Source organism: Ovis canadensis, chromosome 11, assembly GCF_042477335.2.
Source record: "Ovis canadensis isolate MfBH-ARS-UI-01 breed Bighorn chromosome 11, ARS-UI_OviCan_v2, whole genome shotgun sequence".
In the NCBI taxonomy this organism is placed as follows: Eukaryota; Metazoa; Chordata; class Mammalia; order Artiodactyla; family Bovidae; genus Ovis; species Ovis canadensis.
Window position 1 is genome coordinate 46,832,143 of NC_091255.1, and position 11,820 is coordinate 46,843,962.

Below are 11,820 nucleotides of genomic sequence, written 5' to 3' on the forward strand. Positions count from 1 at the left end.
TCCACACAGTCAAAGGCTTTGGCATAATCATAAAGCAGAAGTATATATTTTCTGGAACTCTCTTGCTTTTTCGATGATCCAACAGATGTTGGCAATTTGATCTCTGGTTCCTTTGCTTTTTCTAAATCCAGCTTGAACATCTGGAATTTCACGGTTCACATACTGTCGAAGCCTGGCTTGGAGAATTTTGACTATAGTGATGAGTAAATGCCTGCTGCTGCTACTACTAAGTCACTTCAGTCGTGTCCGACTCTGTGTGACCCCATAGACGGCAGCCCACCAGGCTCCCCCGACCCTGGGATTCTCCAGGCAAGAACGCTGGAGTGGGTTGCCATTTCCTTCTCCAATGCATGAAAGTGAAAAGTGAAAGTGAAGTCTCTCAGTCCTGTCCGACCCTCAGCAACCCCATGGACTGCAGCCTTCCAGCCTCCTCCGTCCATGGGATTTTCCAGGCAAGAGTACTGGAGTGGGGTGCCATTGAAGTACTGTTAATTTCCCACTAGCCTTGAAGATTCTGAAGCTAAAGCCCTCTAGTATACTTAATGGGTTTCCCTAGTGACTCAGGCAGAGAAGGCAATGGTGACCCACTCCAGTACTCTCGCCTGGAGATTCCCATGGACAGAGAAGCCTGGTAGGCTGCAGTCCATGGAGTCGCTAGGAGTCGGGCACGACTGAGCGATTTCACTTTCACTTGTCACTTTCATGCATTGGAGAAAGAAATGGCAACCCACTCCAGTATTCTTGCCTGGAGAATCCCAGGGATAGAGGAGCCTAGTGGGCTGCCATCTATGGGGTCACACACAGTTGGACACGACTGAAGCGACTTAGCAGCAGCAGTGGCTCAGGGGTAAAGAATCTGCTTCCGATGCAGGAGACAAGAGTTCATTCCCTGGGTTGGGAAGGTCCTGGAGAAGGAAATGACAACCTACTTCTGTATTCTTGCCTGGAAAACTTCATGGACAGAGGAGCATGGGAGTCTACAGTCTTTGGATTCGAAAGAGTCGGACACGACATAGTGATTAAACCACCTAGTATACCTAGGCCAAAGGAACCAAAGCATAGCAAAGCCTGATGCCATTCACAGGCGGAACATTTGTACTGCTGGGTATCTGTCTCATTTCAGATTTTGTCCGTGTCTGCAGAGGTGTCCAGGCGCTATGGCTGCCTTCCCCAAGTCTCGGGAGAGGCATGGGAGAAACTCTACTGCACAGAGGAGTCTCTCTAGAGCTGTCCTCATCTGCTCCCGCTGCTAGGACCTGTCTCTGAAGTCCAAAGGATGACCTGATGTGTTTGTGCCAACAGTACCTACCAGGAGTCCAGAGACAAACTGGACTTTGCCTGTGTTTTCTGATGGCTTCAGGGCAGCCTGTGGACGTCGGTGCAAACCAAACCCACAAGCCAGAGAGAAGGCAGGAGGGGGAAAGGAGGCCGTTCTTGAGACAAACTGAGGATACAAGGAGCTCTGGGCTTTGAGGGGCCGAGGAGGGCGAGAGGAAGGAGAGCCAGGGGAAGGAGAGCTGGGGTGTGAGCGCAGGGCGGAGAGGGCGGGAGGGAGAGGAGGGAGGGCGAGGAGGGAAGGGCCTCGGGGAAAGGAAGGACACGCGCGGAGGGGCTGAGAGGGGCGGGCGCGAGGCCGGCGGCCGCCGGGGAGGAGCGGCGGCGGCCCGGGGGGCGCGGGGCGGGGCGGGGCGGCGCGGCGCTGTCAGCGCGAGGCAGCGAGCGGAATGCAGCGGCCGGAGGCCTGGCCACGTCCGCACCCGGGGGAGGGGGCCGCGGCCGCCCCGACTGGGGGCCCGGCGCCGCCCGCCCGAGCTGGGGAGCCCGCGGGGCTGCGGGTACGGAGCGGGCGGCGCCGGGGGCCGGGGGGCGCCAGCTCACGGGCCGGGCGCCGGGGAACTTGCTGCCGCCGGGACCGGCCTGGGAGGGGCGGCGCCCGCGCGGGCAGAAAAGTTCCTCCGCGCTGACTCGGGAGGAGGCCGGTGCGGCGTCCGCGTGGGCGAAGTTCTGGAGCAGTCGGAGCGGGCGGGGACGGCTCGGCCCGGCTGGATTGCGTCTCTCCCGGAGGGCTAGGGAGCGCGGGGCCGCCCCGGCGGCGGGCTGACGTGCGTGCTTCTGGAGCCCGACGGGCCAGGGCGCCGGGGGCCGCTGGAGGAGCTCGGCGCCGCTGTCCCCCCGGCCCAGGTTCTGTGATACACTCCGACTCGGGCTCTGGAGCAGTCAGTGCATGACAGAACTTGGGCCCGGACGGACCTTCTGCACCCAATGGGCACAGCGCCCACCCAGGGCCTGCAGTGGGACATCTGCCTGGGAGGGGAGCGGGCACCCGAGTGGTCCATGTGGCATAGGGTTGGGCCGAAACCAGCTGTGAACTTTTGGGGCTAGGGTCGCTGGCCTGAGGATGGACTCCTGGGATCAGCAGATCACGTAGAGCCGATGACAGGGGTCTGCGCTGGCTTAGGGGCCAACAAAGCTCTCCCCCGTGTCAGTTGCAGGAACCTTCCCTCTACACTATCAAGGCCGTTTTCATCCTAGATAATGACGGACACCGCCTGCTGGCCAAGGTAACCTCCCACCCTCACCGGAGGGCCCCTGAAGACACTGTGCCACAGGCCCAAGTCCAGAAGTCCCCACCCAGCTGACTCACCTGGCAGGAGAGACCCCACTGTGGGCTCTGCAACACAGAGCAGCTCAGCTGAGACCCTTCCAAAGGTCATTCTGTCCATCCTCCTGCCTTGTCAGAATGCTGGCCCCCAAAGAGGGGGAGGGGCTGTCTCTTCTGTTTCTACTCATGTTCCCTGGAATGTCTTCTCACTGTCCTTTGCACTGGCCTGGGACCCTGGATACCTGGTCCCCCAATTCTGAACAAGTACCCTCTGCTTTGCTTTTACAGCTTGGTAAACACTAAGGATTTAAAACATAGGATTTTATAGACCAGATTTTAATCCAACTCTTTCATAAATGAGGAAAAGGTAGTCTAGAGAAGCTAGAGTTGCCTGGAATCACAGGTACTAATATCAGAGCAGGGATCCAAACTCTGGTATTTTGACTTGAAGCTCAGGAGGATGATTCTCTCTGCACCAACTATTCAGTTATCTGGTATATATGCTAGTGATCATGGCCGGACAAACCAAACTAGAATAATCCAAAAATAAATATCTACCATCAACACAATTAACTATAGTGGGGCTGTGACACCTAAACTAGCTATGAAATGCAACGTAGACTTTTTAGATTGTTTAGATTGTTTTTAGACTTTTTAGATTGAAACTTCTTGTCTTCATGACATTGCAGGGAGCCTGTTCATCACAACAGTGGCTGGCAGGGAGACCACTAATTTGCCTGCAGATGGGGCACTAGGTGGCAAAATCTACATTCAGAAAATGGAAGCTGAGCTGACCGTCCCTTGCCCTAGCAGATGGTCAGAGGTAGCTCAGCAACCAAAGGTTCCAGGGCCTCCTCCCAGCAGATCACATCCATGTGCAAATGCAGGAACTGAGTCAGAGAGACAGTCTTATCAAACCCAACAAAACAGCATTGATTTCCTTAGGCAGTGTGTGCCAGGAACTCTGCCTTAGATAGTTCATCTTCACCGTAGTTGTCATTGTTGTTTAGTTGCTAAGTCGTGTCAACTCTTTCAACTGTAGCCACCAGGCTCCTCTGTCCATGGGATTTCCGAAGCAAGAATACTGGAGTGGGTTGCCATTTCCTTCTCCAGGGGATCTTCATCATAATCCTGTCTGAAGTCAGACTATCGCTGCCATTGCATCCCAGCTCTGTCCCTTAAACTGTGAGGTGTCAGGGAAGTTACCCCATCCATACAATGTGGATAATAAAATAGCTGTTATGATATTATTGTGGTAAAGAGCCCCTGGTTCTGCCTTCTTTCCTGTAGACTCAGGTTAGTGTAGAAACAGTGTGGCTAGTGACTGCCCCAGCCATCTGCTGAATGCACAAAGGTCTCCAAGAAATCAGGACAGGACTCCAAAGGCAGGCCTCAAAATTCCTCTACTTTTTATGACTCTCTTTGCTCAGAATTTGTGTTTAGGAGGAAATAGCAGACAGGCATAGAGGGCAGTCAAGAGGAGAGGGGGCATGGCAGCAGGGTCCCACTTGGCCAGCACCCTGCCACCCATCCAGGGAGAAGCCAGACCCTGTGGAACGGCTGTCACTTTTTCTCCTTCCCTTCCTCCTAGTATTATGATGACACATTCCCCTCCATGAAAGAGCAGATGGCCTTCGAGAAAAATGTCTTCAACAAGACCAGCCGAACTGACAGTAAGTGTCCTCGTCTTCCTTGCACAGAACTCTCAGATGCACACTGTCATCTCCGCCTGGACAGAGCTGTCCCTGTCGGCCTCACATACCCACAGGCCATTCCCTTTTCTTCAGAGGTACTTTTTCCTCCCCTTCCCAGCTGTTCCCTTTTCCCTTCTGGTGAACCTTCACCCTCCTCCCCTTCACCAGCACACACACACCCCCGCTACTGCCACCTGCTCCCACCTACCTGCTTCTGGCATGCCTGGACTCCTTTCAGTGGAAGAGGCCACCGCCAACCTGAGGGTCAGAGGCATTGCACATGGTGGGTGAAAGGTCAGCCTTAAACCAGGTTTGTTGACTTCTCAGAATGAGGCAGTTGGGTGCTAGGAATGAAGTAGAGGGACACTGGTAGTGTCCCTAGTGCAGGTCTTTCCAAGGGTTCTAGTCTTTGCAAGGATTCTTTTTTTGTTTGGCCACTGCTTGTGAGATCTTAGTTCCCAGACTGGGGATTGAATTCGGGCCCTTGGCAATGAAAGCACAGAGTCCTAACCACTGGACTGGACTGGAATTTCCTTTGCAGGTGTTCTTGGGAAGAAGAATGAAATAGGGGGAGAGGTGCAGAGCTGGAGATGGGCAGGAGGGATCAGGCAAAGGTGACCAGAACTGAGACCCCATTTCTCTTCTAGGTGAGATTGCATTTTTCGGGGGCATGACCATCGTCTACAAGAGCAGCATTGACCTCTTCCTGTATGTGGTGGGCTCATCCTACGAGAATGAGGTGAATTCAGGAGGTTGGGGAGACAAGGAGGGTCTCTCTGTGGGGGAGTGGCTTGGAATCTGGGGAAGAAGCTGGGCGGCTCACCCTTGGTATCCCTACTTCTAGACTCTAGGGAACTGGAAGCCTCCAGAATGGTTCTTTCTGAAACAATGCATATCCATGATACTCCTCCATTCCTTGGGTACCAGAAATGGAGTCCTCTGCCGGGAGCATCTGTCTCTGTTATGCATCACTGGAGAAGGATGTATTCAGTGTCCTACAGCAGGCATTCCAGTGCTTCCCAGTTCAAACACAGGGAGGGACCTTCTCAGGTCAAGTTGCAGCCAGGCTCCAGCCTTGTCCTCCCTAGAGAGGGGCAGCTGTCCAACAGTTAGGTTCTGAGGTTTCCTCTGGCCTTCTCAACCTCAGTCTCTCTCGTTTTCCTCCTCCTGTATCCACTCCTCACCAGCTGATGCTCATGTCTGTTCTCACCTGCCTGTTTGAGTCCCTGAACCACGTGCTAAGGTGAGTGAGGTCCTCTGTCCTCCAAGGCTCCCATCCCCCAGACCTTGGTACATCACAGGCAGGATGGTTCCCTGCTTTTTCCTTAAGTCTCCACAAGATGAAGTCTGGAGCCAGAGCAACTTCCTGCAAGGCTCCTGCCCTTTACCTGATCAAACAATAGTATGGCCAGAAGATGAAGTCTGGAGAAGCTAAGTGATTTGCCTGAGGTTACAGGTTGTTTCTATCAGAACCAAGATTCAAACTCAAGGTTTTTTGACTTGACGCTTAGGGTAATTTTCCCTCCATTCCCATTCAGTGATCTGGTATCTACTCCAGTGATACCAGTGGCCTGGGTAAATCAAACTCGGATAACCAAAAATAAGTGTTTACAGTCGACATGTGTAACTATAATAGCGCTGTAGTACCTGAAGTGCTTTAGGGTGGAAATAGCATCAGTGCCCAAAAGTGGCGGGGGCGGCGTGGGTGGAGTTGAGCATGAGGGGCTGAAGGAAGCAGACCCGTCCTCTGCTCAGGAATCCCTTGCCCAGGTGCTACCCTCACTCCCCTTGACATTCTCCTTTCCTGTGCTTGTGGGGGGACAGGGGCTGGAGGGTGGGGAATGAGGCAGTCTTTGGAGAGAGCGGGTCCACCTCACTAAGGCAAGGACCCGGCTCTTCCCGGCCATGCCACAGGCAGGTTCCAGAGCTGTGTCTTCTTTCAGGAAGAACGTGGAGAAGCGCTGGTTGCTGGAGAACATGGACGGAGCCTTCCTGGTGGTGGATGAGATTGTGGATGGCGGGTGAGGAGTGGGAGAGGAGGAGGGACTGGTCAAGAACCCTCACAGTGGGAGGTGGCCTTGAGGGTTCTCAGCTCTAGGTTGCACCCAGCATGTTGTTGGCTCTCTGGCCAGCTTCTCCCTCCCTTTTTCCAGCATATTCCCTGTGATCCCACCCCCCAACCCCACTCATGATGATGGAAGTTGACTTCAATGTTAGCCAAAGTCAAGCACGCAAGATAGTAATCTGATGTCAAACTATGGCTGACTGTTGACCAGGCAAGGTTTTAGGGGAATGGTTTGCTCTCCAATGCCCAGGAGAAGCAGGCAGCACAGACACCCACCCTTCCTGGGAAGACTTCATTCAGGCAGAGCCCTGCGGCAGCTACACCTCTCGCTCTTAGAGGTTCACTCCAACATCGACTGCATGCATGACCTGGGCTAGTTGTTTATTTTCCTTACTTTCCCCAGCTTTGAAATGGAGACAGTAAGGAAACTGCCTCAAAGGATGTGGCATTAAATGAGGTGATGCAGGTGGAGTTCATAGTTCTCCTTCAGTAAATCTTGTCTCCTCTTATTGGTTTAAGATTATAATCTTAGGAAGCTGGGAGCTCTTATGAGAGGTTGGTTAGTGAATTTCCATGGGGGGATTGGGCAATATTCAGGGAGAAAAAGAAGTTCTGGCTCTGGGGCAAAGAATAATGGAAACGGATCGCCTGTGAGACATCCACATGCCTGTGATTACATGCATTTAATAGATGAGGAAACAGAGGCTCAGAGATTTAAGTGACTTGCCCAAGGTCACATGACTAGGAGGTGGCAGGGCCAAGATCTAAACTTGTGCATGTTTCCAGAGATTGTGCTCTTCTCGTGGCAATGACGCACATTGCTGGGGGACAGGGGCCCCGGGAGATGGGGGGCTGTGGGCTTCTTCCTGCCTTCCCTCCCTCTTTTCCTCTATGTCTGTTGACTGCCTGCTGCTGCTGTTGCAAGGCCTTGTGCTAATTGCTAGGACTCAACAGTGAGGGAAATAAGACCAGGTTTTGTGGAATATAAAAGTTGTATGTAAAATTGGTGTGGAACTTCTTCAAGAAAACACAGTTACAAATATAAAATGAGGTGCAGGGCCTTCACAAGGGAGATTGTAAGTTTTATCAGCTTCCCATCTGTACCTCTAGAAGGCCCAGTTTTTGGCCCCCTTTCCCTCCAGTGAAAACAGGGAAGCATTTGTGGAAGCAACATTTGGTCCTGAACCTTGGCCTGGAATGGTCGCTCTAAAGGACCTCTGGTGCGGGACTTGGGGCTACAAGTGCCCCTGTGATGAGCCTGGGAGAAGGTCTCAGGAAATGTTTGTTCACTTCCTTCAGCCCTATAGGAGGCCCACTGGGCGAGGAGGAGCAGTCACTCAGTTCCTGTGGACCCTTTCTCACCCACAGTGACCAACTCTTCCCCCCTGCACACCCCCCAGGGCATCATCAAAGAGTGCCAACTAGCCGAGAAATGCCTCCATAATTGGGTCTGTCGAAAGGGAAGTTTAAAAAAAAAAAGGGAAGGTAGATTCTGATTTTGCAGTTCCGTTTCTTTCATGTATAGCACAACCCCATGGCAGAAAATAATAGTGAAACCAGATAGGGACCCCAGGGGGCTTCTCGTCCTTCACTGCATCTGAATCCAACCCTTCATCCCAGAGGTGAAGTGAACTTTCTAGAACTCTCACTTTTTGAGCCCCTGCTTTTGCCAACCTGATCGATCTAGACTGGACTGCCCTGGCCTGATCTCTCAAGTGTTTGCCCAGTAATGACAAAGTATGTGAGAATCAGGGCTCCATGGTGAGGGGGAGTTCTGGCTTGAGGAGTATGGGCGGGCCAAGTACCTTGGAAGGGAGATGTTGCAGGATATGGCAGGGAAGCAAAGGGCTTAGCAGGGAGCAGAGTCCAAGGAAAGCATGGGGCTGATTTTCTTCCTCATTTCTCTCTCACTTTATAGCGTGATTCTGGAGAGTGACCCTCAGCAAGTGATCCAGAAAGTGAATTTTAGGGTGAGAGTCATCCTGCATCCCCCCTTACTCCCATCCCCTCCAGGCTCCCCTTCCATCCTCTGTACCTCCGGTCTTCCCTGTGTCTGGGCAAAGGGAACCCAAGCTCCTCTAGCAGAAGCAGCCACTGGGTTGATGCACTTCTGAAGGGGAGCAGCAGTTTGGAGGGATGTCAGCCAGTAAAAGAGATCTCTGTCCTCTTCCCTTGGCCAATTATAAATACCTCACCATCCTCCCTGGTGAGAAGTACAGACTGAGGAAATAAATCCTCACAGAGACACCTGGTGGCTACCTTGCCTTGAACTTGGCCTTGGAGGGGAAGAGATGGAATCTCCCCACCCAGTTTGGCTTCTCATGTCTGGATGAAGCCTTTCCTGTCATTTTTAATCCCCCTCACTCTCCACCCACCGTGTCCCAGAGACATCCCTGAGGATGCTGGCTTCCAAGGGCTCTAGAACTTCCCCTGAGTGATACACATGCAGTTCTGGATGCCCTGATCACAGCATCTGCTCACCACCCACAAGCCCCTTTCTCTCACCTGTCTTTCTTCACCCGCTACCCTTGCCCTGGCCTGACCACCTTGATTCTGCTTCCCCCATAGGCGGATGACAGCGGCTTGACTGAACACAGTGTGGCCCAGGTAGGCCCTCTCCATCTGCCTTGGCCAGAGATGGGCTAAAGGGAGGAGAACAGAGCATCCCAGGGGGACCCAGTGGGGCTTTCCAGGCAGAGAAGTCAGGGATGCAGGAAGGAAGGGATGACTGTGTCAGGCCACCTCTTGGAGACAGTCCACTGGCAGCTGCCAGGGTCCCCATGGTAATGTGGAGCTTGGGTATTAATAAATGATGATGCCTTCCCAGCAGTTCACCTTATCTCCTAGCTGGGTGTAGTTGGGTCAAAGCCCAGGAGGAGCTGCCCACACTGGAGATGCCTGGATCACTTGTTCCCCAAGCAGTGTGGGGGCTCAGGCCTCTGGAAAGGATCCCAAATAGGAGTTTTCTTCTAACCCCTCACCCCTGCTCTTTAGGGTCCACTCTGAGGTTGTTAAGGGACACTTAAATCCACCATGGGATCCCATTCTCACCGCTGGCACAGCCAGTTTGGGCTGCACCTTGTCCCTGAGTGACCTGAGTGTGGAAAAGTCCATGCCCGCCAGTCCCCTGCATGGTCCTATCAGAGGGTGCATGTGGGACAGGGCTGAGGTTTCCAGATCTACGGCCTGACTGGTTTCCCAGCTGCCCAAACTTCCTACTTGTCAGGCTTGACCTCCATTCTGTCTACCTGCAGGTCTCTCTGCCCAGACTAATCCTGCTTTTATGGAGCTTCCTGCCCTGGCACTAACTTCCTCGTGCTGTAGTGGCCAACGCTGAGATGGGCCCATGCCATTTCATGTGGGGCTCCAGGTGTGGTGCCCTTTGCTGTACCTGCCCTTAATGCTCACGCGGCCTCTCCCTTCCCCGTTGTCCTTGCCTCCTCCTACCCTGATGAGATGAATGCAGCCGCATGGCAATTTTCAGGGCTAAAGAGGTTAAGGGGCAATGAGCAGAGCAGATAAGAACAGGGGCGCTGGTGTGAGTCGTCCAAAGGATGTGGCGTTCTGCCTTACTACCTACAAGCTGGGTGGCCTAGCGCAAGATATTCTACCTCTCTGGGCCTCGCATAATCACAAGTGAAAGTGAAAGTGAAGTTGCTCAGTCGTGTCCAACTCTTTGCGACCCCATGGACTGTAGCCTACCAGGCTCCTCTGTCCATGGGATTTTCCAGGCAATAGTACTGGAGTAGATTGCCATTTCCTTCTCCAGGGGATCTTCCCGATTGAACCCGGGTCTCCCGCGTTGTAGACAGACGCTTTACCGTCTGAGCCACAATAATCACAGGACACTCCTTATAGAGTTATTATGAAAATTAGATGAGCTAAAGCACAGAAAGCTCTTGGCATACATCCTGTTTTCCATGGGGGAAAGAATGAAGACATAGCACTTTTAATGGAATTCTTGAGTAAACACCAAGGGATGTGCAGGTAGTGAATGGGAGATGAAATAAGGAGAAAGGTAGATCTTCTCTGAGAACTGCAGGAGGACTCCAGGTCCAGGCTGTCCCTGAGAGAGGAGGGGGAGTGGGCAGGAGGAAGGGACATACAGTGTGGGATCAGCCTTCTTCGGGTGGGAGTGAGGCTTGATGGCTGGAGGGACAGTCTGAGGGACATAGGTGGGGTCCGCACTGTGTTTGCATGGTGTGTACACAGTTGCATGGATCTGTGTAAATATGGGGCTGAGGTGGTTTCACAGCAGGATATGAAAGTGAACACATCTGAGTGCAGGTGGCCTTCAGCAGAGCCTGCCCAGGAGTCCTTTGCCAGCTGTGCCACATCAGCAGCAGCTTGGGGTGGGGTGTTGAGGAATTACTGCCAGCCAAAGCTAGAGCTAGGGGTTTGGTGAGGTGTCTGGGCACAGGAAGTGTCAGGCCTGGGCCCGCCTCTGCCTGGACGTGGCACTGCGGGTGGAAGCTTGCATGGCATGGTGTGGGTGTGGGGGAGACAAGGCTGCTGCCACACCCAGGGCTGCAGATGCTGGAACCAGAGGGCAGGCTGGGCCAGCTCCCATCTGGGCTGGTTGCTGGCTACAGCCAGTTTGGGCGGCTCTTTCCATCTTGATGGCCCAGCCCCCCTTAAAGCAGGCAGAGATGAGCTGCTGCCACCTAGTGACTCGGGATTGCCAGGACATGTATCCCCCCAACCTGCCACTGCACTGTTAGTGCACTTGAATTCCACCCAGTAATTCTCTCAACCTTCCACACCCCACCCTACCCAGGTTCTTCAGTCTGCCAAGGAACAAATTAAATGGTCGTTACTGAAATGAAGGCTGTGCATTCCAGGCTCCTGCCCCCAGACCATTCCCCCAATCCTAGCAAAAGCACAGAAACCCCAGGGAACATTAGAACCCATGCCCTCCCAGAACTGACTCCCGAGGTCTCCGGCCAGGGACTTGAAATGCAGAGATTTGGCTTCAATACTGAGTCACCCCTTCTCCCTGCCCTGGCCTGCCCTTTGGGCATTGAGAACCAGCTGAGTTGTCTTAACTCACACCTTAGGCATCCCTGGCCCCAGAGCCCAAATAAACCTGCTTTTGTCTCCTGCCAATGGTCTCTTTCTCTTTTGGCCTGGGAAGTGTGTGTGTGTTCTGATAAGGGCTTCTGCACACTGAGGCATCTTCTGGATGCCCAGTACTAGGTGTATCTTTGTGGTTGTGTGACTGGGGAGGAAGTGGGTAAAGGGAAAGGAGCCGATTTAACTTAAGTGAGGCGGTGTATGATTGTGGAGGGCTAGATATGATTGTGACAGGGTGAAAGAGTCGCGATGGGAGAAATAGTGCATTTGGGAAGAAAAGAGCAAAAGATACTACACACGTGGTGGCCGCACTGGTATTCTTCAGCTCACTTTTTCCATTCTCAGTCTCCAGAAGGGAAGGGCGTAAAGGTTTCCTCTGGACAAAC

The 11,820-nt window shown here is 53.2% G+C and overlaps 1 protein-coding gene across 2 annotated transcripts; it reads left to right on the forward strand.

Annotated features, from left to right (window-relative positions):
- The first annotated feature begins 1,563 nt into the window (after window positions 1–1,563).
- COPZ2 (COPI coat complex subunit zeta 2) lies at window positions 1,564–11,467 on the forward strand. 2 transcript variants are annotated; one of them, XR_011259892.1, is made up of 10 exons: window positions 1,673–1,835; window positions 2,487–2,561; window positions 4,194–4,275; window positions 4,944–5,035; window positions 5,484–5,539; window positions 6,240–6,317; window positions 8,280–8,331; window positions 8,930–8,968; window positions 9,616–9,731; window positions 11,139–11,467. XR_011259892.1 is itself a non-coding variant. In XM_069603702.1 (9 exons), the coding sequence occupies exons 1-9, from the start codon at window positions 1,725–1,727 to the stop codon at window positions 11,184–11,186; spliced, it is 633 nt and encodes a 210-aa protein (XP_069459803.1). In that variant the 5' UTR covers window positions 1,564–1,724; the 3' UTR covers window positions 11,187–11,467. The 2 variants fall into 2 exon arrangements, 1 of the variants encoding a protein (XP_069459803.1); XM_069603702.1 differs by lacking the exon at window positions 9,616–9,731 and having other exon boundaries at window positions 1,564–1,835.
- Window positions 11,468–11,820: the final 353 nt, after the last annotated feature.

Excerpts from the sequence above, each read along its gene's own strand:
- COPZ2 (XM_069603702.1), top strand. The coding sequence starts at position 1,725 with ATGCAGCGGCCGGAGGCCTGGCCACGTCCGCACCCGGGGGAGGGGGCC. Across the intron at positions 6,318-8,279 it reads GATGAGATTGTGGATGGCGG|CGTGATTCTGGAGAGTGACC; the intron begins GTGAGGAGTGGG and ends CTCACTTTATAG. Across the intron at positions 8,332-8,929 it reads TCCAGAAAGTGAATTTTAGG|GCGGATGACAGCGGCTTGAC; the intron begins GTGAGAGTCATC and ends CTTCCCCCATAG.